Here is a 19,497-nt window from a genome sequence, read left to right on the forward strand (position 1 = left end):
GTGCCCTAGGTACCTAGGGTACTATTTACCAGGGGCTTACCTGTGGCCAGAGCTGCCAATTGGGTTTAGGCTTTAGTGCAGTTTTCAGGGAAGGAACACCGGCCCTGTGTACCTGAATGGCAGGGACCCAGGGCACACCAAGGAAAAGTGCATCAGGTATCAGGCAAAAAGTGGGGGGTTACTGCAACAAAACCCCACTTCCCTACAGGAACCCATGCAGAACGAGGGCACTTTCTCACACAATTTACTTTTTTTCCCACAATATATTTGTGTGGTGGATACTGACAGTAAAAAGAGCTTTGGGCAGTAATTTGAATCATAGGTGGTTGTATTTTAATGTAAAGGGAGCAGGGTTATTATAGGCTAAATCCTAAAACTGAAAGGAATGACCTCCAGTATGCTCTCAAGTTCGGCACCAGGCCAAGTGACTAACAGACTGTAATTGCTACACACAACAAAACAATTCATATTAATAGGATGACAGTAGCAGGATGGATGAATAGTGATGAGCACCTCATAAAGAATCCTATCTGCTAACAGCCTTTAGTGCAATGATTGTAAAGCCACACTGTGAGAAAGTGTCCTCTTTCCTGCATGGTATGCCCCACTTTTTGCTGAATTGCTGATGTGGTTTGACTAAGGGTGCCCTGGGCTCCTGCCAAAGAGGTACACAGGGCCTGTGTTCCTTCCCTAAAACTGCATTGCAGCCTAAACCCAATTGGTATCTCTGGCCACAGGTCACCCCCTGTACCCAGGGCACTGTGACCAGAGAAGGCCTCTAAGGGCTGCAGCACTTATTGTGCCACCCTTAGAGGCCCTGTACCCCGACACACACACACTGCCTTTTTCAGTCTGCGTGTCTTGGTGCAGAACAAAGTGAAGAGTCGACATGGCACACATCCCTGTGTGCCATGTCCCCAAAACACTGCCCTGGCATACGTCAGTCACCCCTCTAGCTCGGTGCCCTATGCCAGTGGTGAGGGCACAGGTGCATGAGCCCTGTACCCCTACAGTACCCAGGTCCATTCCTGTGCACTGTAAGTGCAGTGCTGCCATTAAGAGTATATGGTGCTGGGAGTTTGTCATTACGAACTCCACAACACCATAATGGCTGCACAGAAGACTGGGAAGTTTGGTACCAAACTTCTCAGCACATTAAACCCACACTGATGCCAGTGTGGGAATTAATGTAAAATGCACGACAGAGGGCATTTTAGAGATGCCCCCTTAAACTCGACCAATACCCAGTGACCTGACTGAGTGGCTGCCTAGGCAGCCACCACCATACATGTTTCTGGACCCTTGGGTTGAGAGCTTGCTCCTCTCCGGGGCCTTAAACAATGCACATCCTGGGACGTGGTGCCATGTCTCCTCTCCCAGGATGGGCAGGGATCAAGAAGGAGAAGCTTCAAAGGCATGCCATGCCGCCTTTGTGAGCCTCTCCAGACCATTTGCTGCTTTCAGCAACTGGTCCCCACTGGTTTTACTCCCCCAACTTTGGGTGGGAGAGCCGGCGGGAAAAAACAAAGTGAGGAAGAGAGGTGTGCCCACCTCTGCCAACTCCACCCCTAAGGTGGGGGAGGCGAGGTGAAGCACAACCTCGAGTCCCCGCCATCTTGAGGATGGGGGACCCAACCAACCAGGGACAGGCTCCTGCCCCCCCTCCCACTGGAGAGTGGCAGAATAGAGGGTGTACCCTCCCAAGGGAAGGGACCCATTGGTCCCTACCCTTTACCTACCTGTAGCACCCCTAAATTTAGTATTTAGGGGCACCATGAACCTCCCTTCCTCAGATCCAGCAACCACAAGAAAAGAAGAGAAGAAGGACGAGAAGCCGTGCAGAGCTAACAAGAGAACGACGCCCACTGACTTGGCCCCAGCTCTACAGGCCTGTCTCCCCTTGGAACATGCTCCTGCAAAACCCCGGCGTGTCCAGCGGCCAACAACCCTTCCTGCATTCACATTCCAAGCTGTTTCTCCTGTGAACACGGGACAGGTTTAAACTGTGGCTCCTGGTGCCAGCCAGGAACAGCTAATCCAGCCCAATCTGCACCCACCAAAACCAGGACTGAGCTAGAGTGGATAAACACCACCAGGAGGTCCCCCCGGCAATCCTGCCCGAAGACCCGGCAACCCCTGACCTATCTCAAGTCTCCAGATGCAGCCTGCAGCCTCAATCCAAGGGACCCCCCTACTGCAACCAGAGCGGGAAAGAAAATCCAACATCTAAAGACACCCCTGCACCCGATGCCCCAAGGCCTTGTGTGCCCAACCCAGCGGTGCCTAACAATCCCTCTACATCCCAACTTACCCCTCGAAGTGGTGGTCACTCCTGGAAGATCCTCGTACCAGAGCCTGCAGTATTTCTGTGTCCCAGAGAATCTCCACTGAAATCAACAGGGCACCCGACCTCAAAACAGCACCCTGCACCCGGCTGCCCTAGTGCCGCTGAGGGTGCCCCTTTTGCGCTAACTTGGTCCCCAACTTGCCCTGAGCTTATCCCTAGGAGCTTTGCTCCCACAACCCTGTGGCCTGCTTGCCAGCAGCCACCAAACGGAGCCCCCTATCCTCTATAGGATAACATTGGGCCTCAACACTCTGCACCCGGCCGCCCTAGTGCAGCTGTGAGTGCAACAACAGTGCATAACTGACCCTGGAAGACCCCTGAGTCTAACCCCAGGACCCTAACTCCAAAGACCGATTACCTACTTGAAAACCAATAACCTCTTTTTCCTCATAGAATAACATTTACACTTTTTCTCCCAAAAAGTTTCTACGTGTCAACTTTTGAAAACTAAATATATTCCTTAAAAAACAGGTGAATAACCAAAACACATTTTCTCAACTGTTTTCAGGAAATGTCCCAATGCTGAATCTAGGTATCCAGCACTGAGTAAGAGAAAGTATTGTTAACATAACTTACCTGCTAGGTGAATTTCCTCCCACAGGATAACATTGGTGATTCTATGTGAAAAAGTTTCGAAGTGTCAACTTTTGAAATGCAATAATATTCTTTCATAATCTTACTTCTAACTAAAACGCCTTTACTCACCTGTTTTCAGGAAACGTCCCAGGGCTGAATCTAGGACCCAGTCCTGTGCTAGCAAAAGTAATCTGAAAAGTAATTAACTGCATTTTACTTAAAAAGCCCATTCATTCGAATGTACTGTACCTGCAAAGTGTTGCAAACTGCTTACTTAAAACTGTAACCAAAACCAGTACAAGTTATACTGCAATTCTGAACTGTGTTCATACAAGTAATTTACTACTGCAAAGTATTTTTATGCTTACCTGTGCCAGGCTTGCTTGGTTCTAGAAATAAAACAATAGTATATTTTTTTATACAAAACAATTGGCCTAGAGTTCAGTGTTTGAGTGTGTGACTTCATTTGCTGACTGAGTGTGTACATCAAATGCTTAACACTGTCCTCTGATACTGCCTTACTGCTCGACCAAGCTACCACTTTAGAGAGTAAGGTTCTATCTAACTAACCTCTGCCAAACCTCTGGAGACCCTTGGACTCTATACACACTGTACCTCTCTTTGGTGCAGTATATATAGAGCCAGTTTCTTACAAACACTAAATGAAGAGAATACCTAAAGGTGTAAGAATACTTTTATTGCACCTGACTGGATACAGTGAAACTGGAGATGAGCACATTTTGTACGTTCAAGGTTACGCTCTAAGTAAGATAACTTCTTAAAATGGAGGGTAAAACAGTGATCCTAATGTGTTCACCACACTCCAACCCACATCCCAAAATAGCTTATTTTAAGCTAAAACAGCAAGCCTGAATTGCCTACAAATCTTCAGCTTCACTGGGAAAAAAGCGTGGATGAACTGCCCTCTGGTACTGTTCAATGTAAGCTATATTGATTGTGTTGAAGGCAAGAGCAGAGCCTAAGGCTTCATCCACCTCCCCCAACTCCAACTCACATGGCTATAGACCTATTCAAACTTCGGCTTCCAACCTAGGGTATTTGTCTTCTGAGTGGGGTACACATATTCAAGGCCTAGCAGCACTACATTATAGTCTCAAATAACAAACATACTTTATATGAGCGTAGGCAGGATAGCTAATCCATGAACCAACAGCAGGAGCTCCCAACAACACTTGCAAAATTGCCATTAAAATTATATATGAGACCTCTGCAGGTTTGGTAGTATAGCTTTTTCACGTTCACAAGTGCAAAACTGCTAGTCTGACAACAGTGAAACCCTTGAAAAGTCTTGAAGATGTAAGAGCAATGTGTAAATGCTGAACCTGGTACTCCTCTTCAGAAAACTGTCAATAAGGAATATTCCACCTTGACCTGTCCCATGGGTACAAACTATGAACAGAACATTTCTCCATCACTTTCCCTATTACATAGGTCTTCAAACTGTGGGGCGCCCCCCTAGGGGGCGAAGCATCCCTCCAGGGGGGGGCGCGCACTTCACCTTCTATTGTTCCTTTCAGGCGCCAATTGCCAGTCGTGCATCTCAGCGCGGGCTGCTGCAGCTCCAGCTGCTGGGGGCTCGGCTGAGTGTCTGGAGTCACAAGTCTTTAAAGGCATGAGGCGGTAAGATTTCATAGGGGTTGGGGAGTGGGAAGGCTAATTCTTCCAGTGATACGAAGAGTGGAGATTCAGGGGCTCTTAAGAAGAGATGAAAAACAACAAAGCCTCATTAAAGCGTAAATGGTCTTTTAAAGACCTGCGAAGTACTCGGTGCGGCTGGCAGCTCCTAAACTGTCTGTCACTTAATTACCCTTTATTTCTGCGTTGGAATGTTCTGGAATTTCTGGGAAGCATCAAAAGTTTCACCACCCAGTGTCAAACAGTTCTACTCATAAAAATAAGACCTTGCATGTGTGGGGAGTGTGCCATAATGGGCAATAACAGGCCAAAAGTGGGACTGCGTGGAGTTACTATGCAATTCACCTTACTATTGTTGCTTTCAGGTGCCAGTCGTGCATCTTAGCCCGGGCTGCTGCAGCTCCAGCTGCTGGGGGCTCGTCTGAGAGTGTCTGGAGTCACAGGTCTTCAAAGGCCAGAGGCACAACAATTTTGGAGGGGGTTGGGAGTGGGAGGGGACTAATTCTTCGAGTGATGGGAAGAGTGGAGATTCAGGGGCTCTAAGAAGGGGTGGAAAACAGCAAAGCCACATAATCATGCATTTTTAATTGTGTCAGAAAGCATGTTTTGTGGTAGTTCTTTTTCTGATATCTTGTTTAGGGGCAAGGATGTGGCACAACAGCCAGAGCCGATGACTGTAGAGCTGGGAAACCAGGCTCAATTCTTTTTTTTTTTTTTTTTTTTTTTTTTGAAAACCGTTATTGCACAGTAGAATCATACAAATACGGGCCTACAACCATCCGGCCGGCCTCGGCAGCATCTGAAGCACAGTAGCAAGCTATAGGGCGACCCGGCAGCACATACACGCAAAGCAAGATAAAACTGAGTTACACTGGAAACATATGTGCCACCGAGAAGCAGGAGAAGTGAGGTTTAATTTTAAAGTTTTTAGTATGTCCATAAAAGAAGCTAGAAAGGATCAGAGGCAAAATAGACCATCTAGGACATAAGTGGGCAAGTATCAGCATCAGTATCAGGCACACAATATCCGCTAAGCAATTGACCGCAGAAGATAGGACAGGAGAAATTTTAAGCAAGCATTACTACGGTCGGCAGCTACCACCCACATCACAGCGATCCACCCAATGACCCCGAGAAAAAGGAGGAGAGAAAAGAGTAGAAGTAGGAGAATTAAAACTAAGGCCCATAGAAACAAAAAACGAACATAGGAATACCCGCCCCACCCTACACGCATGCAGAGGCTACGGCCTACCCCCCCCCTAGCAGTGTGTCTGTCGCCCCAAAAAGAGTACCCGAAATGCAGAAGAGAAGAAAAGAGAAAAGAAGTCACAGAAGGCCGGGGGAGGGCCCAGGTAAAAGAAAACAAACAATCAACGTATTCACCCTCGGCCATCCCTCCTCGGATCCCGACCCGACACCGTAGTAGCATATACCACCCCAGCAGTTCTAGGTATACGTCGACCATGTCAGCATCCGACCACTTTAAAAACATGAAGACAGTATCAGCCCTGTCCCCGTCGATCCGGCCGGACAATGAGGTCCAGGCAGGCAGCGGCCATCTTAGACGAGAGGCGCAGATGTAAAGACCACAACCAAGCCAAAAACCCTTCGCAGAGATCTGTCCCACGTAGTGCCAAACAGTCAATAGCTACCCAGTAAAGGTGGAAACCCAGCAGCAGTACCTGAAGGCCGACTGGCCAGGGCCATAGCAACAATCCCATGGTAGAGCAGGGGGGCCCACCGGGGGACCACAAGGTAGGCACAAAGCAGGGCGACCAGCAAGAACTCTCCAGCCGATGGACAGGGTCTAGTGCCACACTTCCCAGCACATCCTGAATGGGGGACCCGGCAGCCGATTCGTCCGGAGTGTTCCGTGCTTCAACACACGACAGGATACACAGGTCACCACCGCCGGTCACAGGGTGTAGCAAGGCTGGCGGAAAATGGCAAGCAATACAGTCGTCCGGGGGCTCACCAGGCACCACAGCATCCAGTCGGTCCTCCAGGTCCCGAACGTTCGCCCGCAAAGATGATCGCAGGTCGCGCAGGGCGTTCTAAACAGCAGCAAGAACAATGGGTTCCTCAGCAGCAGAGTCATGCACCCAGAGGGCGTCGCCATGTTGTCGTCCTCGGTAATGTCCGCCAGAGCCCATCTCGAAGACAAAGCCAGTAGTGTTACCAATAGGCACAATTGCCACGGAGCAACACCGCAAATCAGTCTCCAGCTGCCCGGATCCTGCTATAAAGCAGCTTACATTACGAAGAGTGCCCCATGCAATACTCCGATGAGAGCAAGCCGAGATGCAGGGTGCCCGGTGAAATGGCGTCCACCGTAGCGCCGAAGAATGGGGAAGTCACCCAGTGCCGATCTCAAGTCGGGTGAGGGACACAATGTAGCTCCTGCCGCAGTCCCCGGAGCAAGCGTGGAAGTGTGCAGGGCCGGGCGGTAAACTGTAGCAATTGTTGCAACAGTAACTCGCCAGCCGCCGGTCCCTCCCGCTGCAGGCGTCCGCTGTTGCCGAGTCCTGGGGCAGCCACCTTCAAGAACAAAGACCCGGTCCCTCACACGCCACGGTGAAGCAAGATAAGGACGAATCTCCGGGTCCACCGCAAGCTGACCGACGGGGAGCACATCATCCGAGTCAGGAGCCCAGCCCGAGTTCAAAGCGCCGACTTTCAAACAGGATGGACGGCAGGATCTGCAGCGATTCGGGCAGAAAGAGGGCGGGTCAGCGGAGCCGAGGAGTCAGGCGGCCATCATGGTTGCAGGCTTGGCTCCTCCCCAGGCTCAATTCTTGATGTTTGCTCAACATCCGGTGATTCTTCGAAAATCACAAAATCTCCCTGTGCTTACAAAAAATGAATGTGTTCTCTTGTAATGTAAAAGATGCTCCTGTGAAGTGCTCCAATACCTTTGGGTCATGTTCTCATTACATAAAACTGAAAAAAATAAATTACAACATTTTTTGAGCACTCCCGTTTCCAGGCATTGCTCAAGACTGGAAGTGGAGCACAACCTAAGGATGGCAGAAGCAAGAATCCATCCACACATTGCCTCTGTTGAGAAAAACATGCACTCCCACACCTGTGTTTTGGGAGTGTTTTTGCTAATCTATCCTACATTTTGTGTTTTATGTGAAAAATAAAGCACCAATGAAATTTCTTGTGCTAATTGTTTTCTTTTCATTTGAAGTTTAGAATAAGCACACGCACTACAAAAACTTCAGTTTACTAAACACTCTTACTTTATTTAATATTATTTGCCCTATAAAACCGGGACTGTGCAGTAGGGAATGGCCATCATTGATGCAGAGTACCAGCTTCCAGAATTTTTTTATCAGGTGGTGGTGGCGGTGGGGGGGGCTCGACGTGTAAAAAGGTTTAGATGGGGGGCCTCGGCCAACAAAAGTTTGAAGATCTCTGCCCTATTAGGAGACAATCTTGAATCATTTTAATACACTGACCATCATTCTCCCCATTCCATGGGTTTCAAGATACGTTCATATGACCTCCACAGTCTCAATATGTTCTCGGCAAACAATAACTTTAACACTTGCTAATTAGAGCTTAGAATCCAAAATAAAGGTGCTTTGGGACAATCTGTACAAGACTAAACAGCACTTACTAATTGCATGACGGAATTCCGGAGTTGCGCCTCATCCTCTATCATTATGGCCATTTCCTTGCATATGGCTGCTGCTAGTCCCACATCTAGGCACTCAGGATCTGCAGCCATCTTAAAGATCAGCTCTTCATGAGAAAAGACACAGTGACGTCTCAGCCGGCGATAATGGTTAACACACTGGCGGCCGACCGGTAGCTAAAACACATACAATACACATATGAGAATGATTTGAAAAAATCACTGATACAAGTAAGTTTTGTTAAGTCCCTATATAATCACATATCATCCTCTCATTTTTACATTGGAAATGATCCCAATCTCAGCTCTCTGCATTGAGAACAAATAACACAAGCTTGATCAGCTGTAAGGATTGTTCAAAGAAGCGAAGGAGAAACTACAGAGTGGGGCCCTTGGAGTCACACTGCTTGCAGGGAAGTCGAACAGTTGCAGGGGCAAAGTTTTGGGTGTTGGGACCAGCATAAGGAGAAAACAAAGCAGCACCAAACATACACCACAAGCAGCACAGGGCTGGCCGTGTGCAGGGTAAACGCAGTGTTGTGCTCTCAATGCAATCCTTTAGAGTTTCTTCTTTTCGGAAACAGTCTGTTGGCGTCGAACCAGAGGGTCCAATCAGAAAACCAGGTAAGGTGAGCTGAGGTGTTGGGGGTCACAGGGACTCAGCTGGTCACACTCTCTAAAGCCTGGGTGCTGCTGGTGCAGGGTTGCCTTTAGACATCAGAAATCTACTTACTGGGCCGGTCGTGTGGGGAAGGGAGGGCGTTGGGAGTGGGGGGGGGGGGTGGTTGGGGGGGGGGGGGGTGGGGAGGAGCTCTCAGATTCACTCTGTTGAGAAACTTTAAGATGTGCATAGGAACCCAGGTTGAGCTCCTGCTAGGGCCCAGACATATCAGTCATGATGTTTAAAGTAAGTGGGGTCTTATTAGAGGATCAGAAAAACTAAGTATTTCCAAGGCCTAACTACCTTTACAGTATTTTATCTTTCCAAAACAGTGGGGGACTTAACCAAGGCTCTAACATTATTTTCAATACATTTGGAAAAAAATCGACAATTGATTAAAAATTCTATCTAAAGACAATTTTTGGATGTCCTCAGAATCAAATAGTGCAAAAAATGTCAAGGTCTTGTACCAGACCGCTGCACCACCAATGTATGTAAGAGGCTCTGTATATGGTATTTGCGCTAGAAGGTTATACCGTTCAGAGTCCAGGGGTTCCCCAAAAGTGTACAGGGCTCAATGTAAAACCAAAAGTAATCTGTTAGTGGTAATCTGGGAAGGCAGCCTTAGGCCTAACACAGAGGATTGTAAGACATTTATTGCACAACTGTGATCAATAATGGACACACGACTCAAGAAGGAGATCCAGACCAATTTTCGATAAATTACATATTTACTTTATTTTAAGACAACAATCTTCGCAATACGCTTTTTAAATTAAAAATACTTTGCACTTTGAAAAATCGACAAGGTTAATCAGGTAAGTGTGCAACTTACAGTGCCAGTCTTCGGTACCAAAGTGGGCAAGTAATAGGTAAGTACCAACAATTTATCAACAGCGGCACAGGGGGCGGCTGGGTGCAGAGGTCAAAATCGGAGTTCGTCCCAATGTGTTTCAATGGAGACAGGGGAACGTTGAGCCACGCTGCTTGCAGGTAAATGGAACAGTTGCAGGGGTCAAGCTTTGGGTGTTCAGACCAGCACGGGGAGGGGACACAAAGAAGAACCAAATATACACCACCGGCTGCACAGGGACCGCTTGGAGCAGGGTGGAAAAACAGCGTTGGGCGTCAAATTCAATCCAATGGAGTTTCTTCTTTTGGAAACAGGCTGCCGGCGTCGAACCGGAGGGTCCAGGCAGAACACCAGTGACAGTATATGTAAGTTGAGTTGTTGGGGGTCACAGGGGCACCGCTGGTCAAGCTCACCAAAGCCTGGGGACAGCAGGGGCAGGGGTGCCTTTAGATGCCAAAAATCTTCCTACCGGGCCTGGCGCAGTGGGGCGTTAAAGATTGACTCTGCAGGCACCGTTGAGGGGTTAGGAGAGGTGGCCAATGCTGGTTTCGGAGTCCTGGTTGCTGGGGTGACTTCACTGGCCAGCTGGGCCGCTCAGACTCTGGCCATTGGCGTCAGATGCAGAGTGGGCGTGAGTTGCGTATCCACCTGGACCCGGATCCTTTGCTGTTGGATTGTTCTTGACAGGTCCGCTGTCCACTGGAGATTGGGAGTCTGTACTAAAGGCAGAAGCCCTCAAGTAGTTTCAGAGATCGCTGGCTGCAAGACAGGTCGCAGGTTTGACGAAGCTGGAGACAGGGGGGGTAGGGATGGGGTCAAGGCAGTGGTCGTCTTCAGGCTTCTTCTACAGGGGTGTCTTCTTTCTTCATAGGTCGTCGCAGATCTCGTTTCTGGGTCTGGGGAGCCTCCTAAATACTACATTTAGGGGGCATATAAGGGGAGTAGTAGGTAGGGCCAATGAGCACCTTATCTGGGGTGACTACACCCACTATTGTGCCGCTCTCCTGTGGGAGGGGGCATAGACCTGACCCTGATTATAGGGGTCCCCTCATCTCCAAGATGTAGGGGACTAAAATGTGTGCTCAACTTCACCTCTTCCACCAGAGGGGTGGAGTTGGCAAAAATGAGCACGTCATAGCCGTTCAAATTTTCCTGCCAGTTTTCTCGCACAAAGTGGGGGATTAAACCAGGGGCTGCCATCTGCTGGTAGCAGCAGTGGCTGGGGGCCACATTACCAAGGTTGTAGGACTTTGAAGATTACCCTTTGAGCACTGGCGCATTCTGGGGGAGGAGGTCTGACCAGGGAGTGCATTGTTGCTAGGCCCAGACAGGAGCGAGCAGAGGCTCTCCAATCAGGGTCCAGAAACATGTTTGTGTGTGGCAGCTGCCCAAAGCCAGTCAGTGCACACGCCAGGGTCTGTAGATTTGTCAGGGGACACCTCTGAAGTGTCGGAGTACAAGTTTGGTACCAAACACTCCTGTACTTAGTGAAGCCATCATGGTGCTGTGAAACTCGAGTCGTCAAGTTCCCAGCCCAAGTGCTCTCAATGGCTTCCTTGGCACTTGCAATTTTAGGGAATAGACACTAATACTGTAGGAGCATATCTACTCATGCAGATATCCCCACTCCTGGCATACAGAACACCCTGACTTAGGGCTGGTCATGACTGCTACAGGTGGGACTAACCTATATCTTAGGCAGTGCTAGCTGGCATGGCACTCAGGCAGTGTGCCATGACGACTTGGTCATTTTCTTTTACCTTACAGGAGCAAGCCAGCTGCAGGGGCAGTGGCATGGTCCTAGTGGGATCCTTTTCATCCTCCGTGCCCAAGGAACATAGGGTACCACTTACTAGGAACTTACAGGGGGCAGAAATACTGATTGTGGACAACGGAAAGAACAATGGTACTGGGAACCTCAACAGCAAAGACCCAGTACTCTACAGTCAAAATTGCATTAAAAACAAGGCAAAAAGTAGGGGGTACTGCAAGAAATCCCCTTTTCTTATAACTGTGATCCCCCATGACGTATCCCTGACAACAATTTTGAGCTTGAACATGAATGCATACCATGAATATCTCCGCACACCTTGTTGGATAGAAAAAGTGCTGCTTGTTTTTCTTCCAAAGTCTGTCATTGTGGGTGCAAGAAGGAAAATGCTACTTACCACTGTATGCATCTGTTCTTGGCATGCAGAGCTGTAGAATCTCATGTTATGCATAGATCGCCATCTAGTGTTGGGTCCGGATGTTTGCACTTTTTCTTCGTTCGAAGAAGTCTTTCAAGTAAAGAGGTAGGTGACTCCTCCTTTCAGTGGTAGTGCGCATGGGCATCGACTCCATCCATAGATTGGTTTGCAACAGAGTGTGATGATGGAGTTAGTAAGCGTAGTAAAAGAGAGATGTCCATGTATATTGTATCCAAGTAAGATAGTACTGCAACAAGTATAGGTTCCCGGGGAGGCGGGCGGGGGCATGAGATTCCACAGCGCTACATGCCAAGAATAGATGCATACTGTGGTAAGTAGCATCTTCCATTCGAGGCATGTGAGCTGTAGATCACATGCTATGCATAGACTATATAGCAGTTACCTCCCAAAACGTTGGCAAACCTGTAGCTATTGCAGTGGTCTAAAATAGTGTGCGTTAAACAGCCGGGCCCACACTTGCTTGTTGTCTTGCTAACACATGTATACAATAGTGTTTTGTGAATGTGTGTGGTGTAGACCATGTCGTAGCTTTGCAGTAGTCATCTAAGGGTATATTTCCTAAATATTCTATAGAAGCCCCCAGTTTGCTTGTAGAATGCACTCTTGGGGGGTTGTTAATGTGCTTTTAGCTTTGATGTAGCATATTTGAATACACTTAACTATCCACAGTGCAATACTTGATTTTGATACAGGATTGCCTTTGTGTCGCAAAAGCAACAGAAAGTTGCTTGGTTTTCCTGAAAGGTTTTGTCCTTTCTAGCTAGTAAAGTAATGCTCTTTTGAAAACTAAGGTGTAAAGAGCATATTTAAGCCAATGAATCTGGTTGAGGGAAGAATAAAGGCAACTCAACAGATTGGTTGTTATGAAAGGCAGAAATGCCTTTAAGTAAATATTTGGGGGTAGTCCCTAGAACCACTCTGTTTTGGTGTATTTGTAAAAATGGCTCTTCTGTGGTTAGTGCCTGAAGCTCACCCATTCTCCTTAGAGATGTGATGACTATGAGAAAGGCTATCTTCCATGTGAGAAATTGTAGTTCACATTTGTGCAATGGATCAAAAGGCGAGCCCATGAGTCTTGTAAGAACAATGTTGAGATTCCACACTGGAGCAGGTGGAGTATGGGTGGAATGATTCTTTTAAGTCCTTCCATAAAAGCTTTAACAGCAGGCACTCGAAAAAGAGACTAATGTCTGTTTTGAAGCTATGCAGGTACTGCAGCAAGATGTTACACTGAAGTGCTAAGAATTCATGAAGGGGACGCATTTGGAGTCTTCCGTAAAGAACGATCAAAATGCAAGATGCCATCATTCCTAGCAGATGCATGAACACTCGAGCTGGTAATGAGTCTTGAGGCTGAAACTTTGATATTAGAGTCTGTGTGTTGCAGATCCTGACTGGGTTGGGACACGTTAGAGCTTTTGGAGTGTCTATTGTGGCTCCTAGATACACTTGTGTTTTGGAAGGTTGGAGATGAGACTTGCTGAGGTTCACAGTGAACCAGAGGTCATGAAGCAGTTGGACTGCTTTCTGAATGGTGCGTAGGCAGCTCTGTTGCAAGCTGGCTTTTATTAGCCAGTTGTCTAGGTAGGGGAAGACCTGAATGTGCTGCCACTACTGCTATACACTTTGTGAAAACCCTAGGTGCTGTAGTTACTCTGAATGGGATGACTTTGAATTGATAATGTTGACCGTTAACTATAAACCAGTGGTATTTTCAGGGAGGTGGGTGAATGGGAATATGGAAATAGGCATCATTTAGATTCAGAGTGGACAGAAAATCGCCTTGCTGAAGGAGCGGGAGAACGTCTTGAAGTATGACCATGTAAAAGTGGTCTGATTGGATGTAGAGATTTAGTTGTCTCAGGTCTAATATAGGTCTTAAAGAGCCATCCTTTTTTGGAATTAAGAAGTACAGGGAGTATACCCCGGTCCCTTGGTATTATAATGGGACTGGTTCTATAGCTTGTTTTTCTAGGAGAGAGAGAGAACCTCTTGCTTTAAGAGTGAGAAATGATCCAGCGGCATTCCATGTGGTCTTAGAAGGATATGGGGTAGTTTCTTACCTGTAACTCCAGTTCTCTTGTAGGGGTATTTCAGTGATAGTCATAATCATGTGAATAGTCCCACCCATGTGTGTGGACCCTGGAGCACTTTATTAGCTATATCTTCTTAAGTTGTCATCTTCTGCCTTTCTTCAGCAAGGCCTGCATAAACACATACGAAATAGAAAGACAATGATGCAGACTAACTAACTAGGCTACACTGGCCATTACTTCATCTTGAAGCGAAAAAAGATATCCAGTTATCTTCTACATTTAGCAATTTTACTGAGTTTCAACACATAGAAAACTCCCCTTCGCAAAACATGATAGAGATGAAAAGGGTTGGACAGAGAAGCCCCCACAGGCTGCCATTATGTCTCTGCAAATGGATACCATGCCTTTAAGAGTCTCCAGAGACTCCCGGTATCCCATGATGCACAGCCAGAGGCCGTTACTTTCAGTTCTTTTTAAAGGCGTAAAAAAGCAGTGCCTGCTGAGTCCTAGATATGTCTGTTTCTGACACTGGTGAGGCAGGCGGGTTGCTGTAGGACTATCACGGAAATACCCCTACAAAAGAACTGGAGTTACAGGTAAGAAACTACTCCTTCTCTTGTAGGGGATTTCCGTGTATAGTCATCATCATGTGAAAAGAGTAATTGACCTTTGATGTATGTAGGATCAGTGGGTGCAGGCTTATATTTTTTCTCCACCCTAGGAGCAATGATTCTGGCCTTCACGGGGTCTTTGAAAATGTCATCAGTGTGTTTTAACATGCCTTTGAGCATGGGTAGTGTATGAGTGACTCTGTGAGTGGAGCTAAGGGTCTCAAAGAGGAAATCCTGCACTAACAGTTCTGAATCTAACTCTACCCCGTGATAATGAGCAGCCCTATTAAGGAGCTCAACGTATCCAATTTTGTCATCTGGCAGAGCGGTCTGGAGGGGTACACATCTGGATGATTATCTTGATCTAGATTCGTGAGATAATCTTGCCAAGGATCAGTGTCCTGTGGGGAATCTGGATTGTCATCCCGATCTCCATCCCCATCACCTTGTGGGTTAGGTGAAGTTATTGGTGGTGGTGAATTTTCAGGGGAAATAAGTAAATTGGGATTAATAGGAGATGTAGGTGGGATGTAAGAAAGATAATCAATCAGGAGTTTGTTAAAGCGCAACTACTCACCCCTAAGGGTCTCAAGGCGCCGCTAAGGGGAGGGGGGGGGGGCAGGTTCCATTCCATCAAGGAGGGGGTCTGTTGAAGAGCCAGGTTTTGAGGTTTCTTGCGAAGATGGGGAGCGATGTTGTCTGTCTGAGGAGGAGCGGAAGGGCGTTCCATGTTTTGGCCGAGAGGAAGGAGAAGGAGCGGCCTCCCGATCTGGTCTTTCTGGTGCGGGGGACCTCGGCGTAGGAGAGCTGGGCTGATCGTAGGGTCCTTTGGGGTGCGTGGAATTTGAGCCGGCTGTTCAGGTATGCTGGTCCGGTGCCGTGGAGGGCCTTGTGTGCGTGGGTGAGCATCTTAAAGGTGATTCTCGCCTCGACGGGGAGCCAGTGGAGTGTGCGCAGGTGCTGGGAGATGTGGCAGTGGTTTGGCAGGTTGAGGACCAGTCTAGCGGCGGCGTTCTGGATGTTCTGTAGCTTGCGGATGAGGTTTTTGTTTAATCTGGCGAAAAGTGTGTTGCCTTAGTCGAGTCTGCTGGTGACCAGGGCATGAGTGACTGTCTTTCGGTGTTCGAGGGGGATCCATTTGAAGGTCTTACGAAGGAGGCGGAGGGTGTGGAAGCAGTAAGATGAGAGAGTTGATCTGGCGGTCCATTTTGAGCTCGGAGTCCAGGATGATTCCCAGGTTGCGTGCGTAGTCTGTGGGGGTTGGCGGGTTTCCGAGGGCGGTGGGCCACCAGGTGTTGCTCCAGGCGTCGGGGTTTGGGCCTATGATGAGTACTTCTGTTTTGTTGGTGTTGAGTTGTAGGCAGCTGTTTTTCATCCATTTGGCGACGGCTTCCATGCCTTCTTGAAAGTTGCGTCTGGCGGTGTTGGGCTCGTTGGATAGGGAGAGGATGAGCTGGGTGTCGTCTGCGTATGACACGATGTTGAGTCCGTAGGTTCTGACGATGGGGGCAAGTGGAGCCATGTAGACGTTGAAGAGCGCCGGGCTGAGGGAGTAGCCTGGGGGACTCCGCAGGTGGTAGGTGTGGGGTCTGAGAGGAAAGGGGGGAGTCTGACCCGTTGCATCCTGCCGGAGAGGATGAAGCAGATCCAGTCGAGGGCCTTGTCCTGGATTCCTGCGTCGTAGAGTCTGCGTATTAGGGTGCGGTGGGAGACTGTGTCGAACGCCGCTGATAGGTCTAGGAGGATGAGGGCTACTGTTTCTCTTTTGTCCAGTAGGGTGCGGATGTCGTCTGTTGCGGCGAGGAGGGCGGTTTCCGTACTGTGGTTTTTTCTGAAGCCGGATTGGGAGGAGTCGAGGATGTTGTGTTCTTCAATGAATGTGGCGAGTTGGCTGTTGATGGCTTTCTCGATGACTTTCCCTGGGAAAGGGAGCAGGGAGATGGGTCTGTCGTTTTTGAGGTTGGTGGGGTCCGCTGAGGGTTTCTTCAGGAGGGGGTTGACCTCGGCGTGTTTCCAGTCGTCGGGGAACGAGGCAGTCGCCAGGGAGCGGTTGATGGTGTGGCAGAGCATGGGTGCGATGGTGTCAGCGGCTCTGTTGAAGATGTGGTGGGGGCAGGGGTCCGTGGGGGACCCTGAGTGGATTGACTTCATTGTCTTCAGTGTGTCTTTGGTGGTGAGGGTTGTCCAGTCATCAATCGCTGGTTTCCGGGTGTCGGGGGTGATTGGTGAGGGTTCAGTGTGTAGGTTGTCTTCGTCGAAGTTGTCGTAGATGGTCTTGATATTGTGGTGGAAAAAGGTGCTGAGTTAGTCGTAGAGGTCTTGTGAGGGAGGGATGTCGGTAGACTCGCTGGTGGGTTGGGCGAACTCCTTGATGATGCTGAAGAGTTCCTTGCTGTTGTGTGCGTGGGTGAAGATTCTGTCTTCAATCGCTTTTTTCCTCGTTTCTCTGATGAGTTGATGGTGAGCGTTGGCGGCGGCTCTGAAGTTGTTGTGGGCTTCTGTGGATTTGGTGTTTCTCCAGGCCTTTTCGAGGCAGCGGCATGTGCGCCTGGACTCTCGAAGTTCGGTGGTAAACCATCTAGCTTTCTTGGCACGGGTATTGTTGTTTTTCTTGAGGGGGGCTATGGTGTTGGTGCTGTCCGAGATCAATCTATGCAGGGTTCGGGCTGCGGTGTTCGGGTCGTCGTTTTCCGCGATGGTTGGGGTGGAGTTGTTGAGTGAGGAGATGAGCTCGTCGTCAGTGATTTTGGTCCAGTTTCTTTGTGGAAGCAGGTGCTGGTGTCTGTGGATGGTGGGATAAGGGTTAGTACCGACACTTATCTTCTTTAGAGGAATGTGGTAGTCCTCTAGTAGGTTCAATGTTCTCTTTTATAGTAGAGTGGCCTGAATATGCCCTGTATCAGGGTGAACCACCAACTTTTTTCTGCTTCAGATCTGAAATATTGTGTTCCTTGGTTGCCTGTTTCGGCATCGAAGGTTTCGTCTCCGAGCTTTTTGGCGCCGGCGGTGTCGACTTGGACTTGTGTTTTAGCGCTGAAGGTGTTGGGTCAGCACCGAGATGGGGTCGGTTCGAGCCCGAACTCGAAGGCTTTTCTTTATGTTTCGGAGCCTGGCCCGAGGGCGGGGCGACGGAAACATTTTGTTGGTGCCCGAAGGCAGAGGTGGGACCGGAGCCTTTGTGTTAGGTTGTTGGGGGAGGGGGCGCAAGGGTTTTTCTTCACTAAAGGTATGCTGACTCGGAGTCACTTACTCCTGTTCTTCGATGTCGGATTCGGACACTCAGAAGGATTCTTCTTCTTCAGCTTCTTGGGCATGATGTTCGAAGTCAGAATCTTCTCCGAAGAGGTGGGGTGCAGAGCCGCTTTGCTGTTGCATCTCGTGACATCGAGCCCAACGATCACGAAGAGTCTTATTTGATCAAAAGCCTTTCTTGTTGTGTTCCGGGGATAGACAGAGGTTGCACACTTTTTGCAAGTTGGTGCGTGGAAACTTAGCCTGACACCCAGGACATAAATTGAAAGGAGTCCGTTCCATCGACTGCTAGAGCGGTCAGCGCAAGTAGGCCCCACGGTATTCCACGAGTTTTCTAATCGAAGATGTTAAAGTTGAGACAATAAGCGGCGAATGGGGAACTGCGATCGATAACAATACTGTCGAGGGTATGGATTGAGTGTCAGGGGTGTCTGAGAAAAGGTGCCGAACTGGAGCGCAGCAATATACATCCGAACCTGACGGCATAAAAAAACAATCTAAGAATTCAGTCGATGCACACTATCAGCGAAAGGAGGAGTCACCTACCTTGTGACTGGAAAGACTTCTTCGAACAAAACAAAGTGCGAACATCCGGACCCAACACTGAATGGCGATTTATGCACAGCATGTGATCTATAGCACACATGCCTCAAACATATACTTATCTATTTTATGTGATGTTGCTTAGTGCTCCACAGTATCTCACAATTCCATGCCATTGCTAGATAGTTTTTTCCTACCATAAGCCTGGTTAGAGAGGAACAGAGTGAGGAGCGTCTGTATAAATAATGCCTGGAGAACAAGATCATAATGTTCAGATTTGGGATAGACTGTATAAGAAGGAATATGTTTTTGATCAATTCAGCATTGCGAAGCTGAAAAATTCGGATCGAGCTGTCACAGATTATTTCTGCAGACAGGAAATCAAAGGGTGCATACTGCAGGAACATTTCAAGTCATGTTTCTCGGTTTGTGGAAAGTTTAAGCCTAAAACATCTATTGTTAATAATCAATAAACAAATAAAATCATTCTTTAGAGCTGTAGTTAATCCAGTTCTAATTCTCTCCATTGTAACTCACACAAACTACCAATACATATACTCTATTCTTCCAAAATAGAGCACTTTCATATCCATTTAAATCTCAAACAAGCTTATATTTCCGCTGAGTATTTAATGCATCCTAATTTTACAGTTTAAAGATGCATAAACGTCATTGGCCCTTTGTTTATTTCTAGCACTCCATAGGTTAGTTTGGCATATAACATTATTGTTACTGTTTTAATAGTAACAGTGTAGACTCTAGAAAGGAACGCAACCAATAGAAATCCTGGCGAAAAACAACTTATTGTTTGGAACAGATAAAAGAGAATTGTTCTATATGTTTTCACATCACTGATGTTTTCCTTTGTGTAGGCTGGTATGAAACAAAAAAGAACCTCAAGAAACAACCATCGCAGTACAGGAAAATATTGTAGATGGACCATACCAGGGACATACCCAGTCTGCAGTGCAGAAATTCACAGCCTCTGCAAAGTTGTATCCTTGGTTAAATCCAGAGTGGTATGCACGTGGAAAAGTGACAACGAACTCCCCTGCACACTGGTTGGTCCTGAAAACCTGATAAAATAAATAGATTGAGCCAAAACCAAA

The 19,497-nt window shown here is 47.9% G+C and overlaps 1 protein-coding gene across 3 annotated transcripts in view; it reads right to left on the minus strand.

The window, feature by feature from the left end:
• Positions 1-19,497, minus strand: part of KDM5A (lysine demethylase 5A) — a 937,903-nt gene that overhangs the window by 672,034 nt on the left and 246,372 nt on the right. For all 3 annotated transcript variants that reach the window (XR_015307532.1, XM_086952835.1, XM_086952834.1), the window contains 2 exons: positions 19,345-19,464; positions 8,205-8,399 (listed from right to left, as the gene is read on the minus strand). Coding sequence is in view for 2 of the 3 variants with exons in the window: in XM_086952835.1 (XP_086808961.1) it covers positions 8,205-8,399; positions 19,345-19,464 (315 nt within the window). In the remaining variant the exon portion in view is untranslated. The remainder of the gene's footprint in view (positions 1-8,204; positions 8,400-19,344; positions 19,465-19,497) is intronic.

Source organism: Lissotriton vulgaris, chromosome 1_2, assembly GCF_964263255.1.
Source record: "Lissotriton vulgaris chromosome 1_2, aLisVul1.2, whole genome shotgun sequence".
In the NCBI taxonomy this organism is placed as follows: domain Eukaryota; kingdom Metazoa; phylum Chordata; class Amphibia; order Caudata; family Salamandridae; genus Lissotriton; species Lissotriton vulgaris.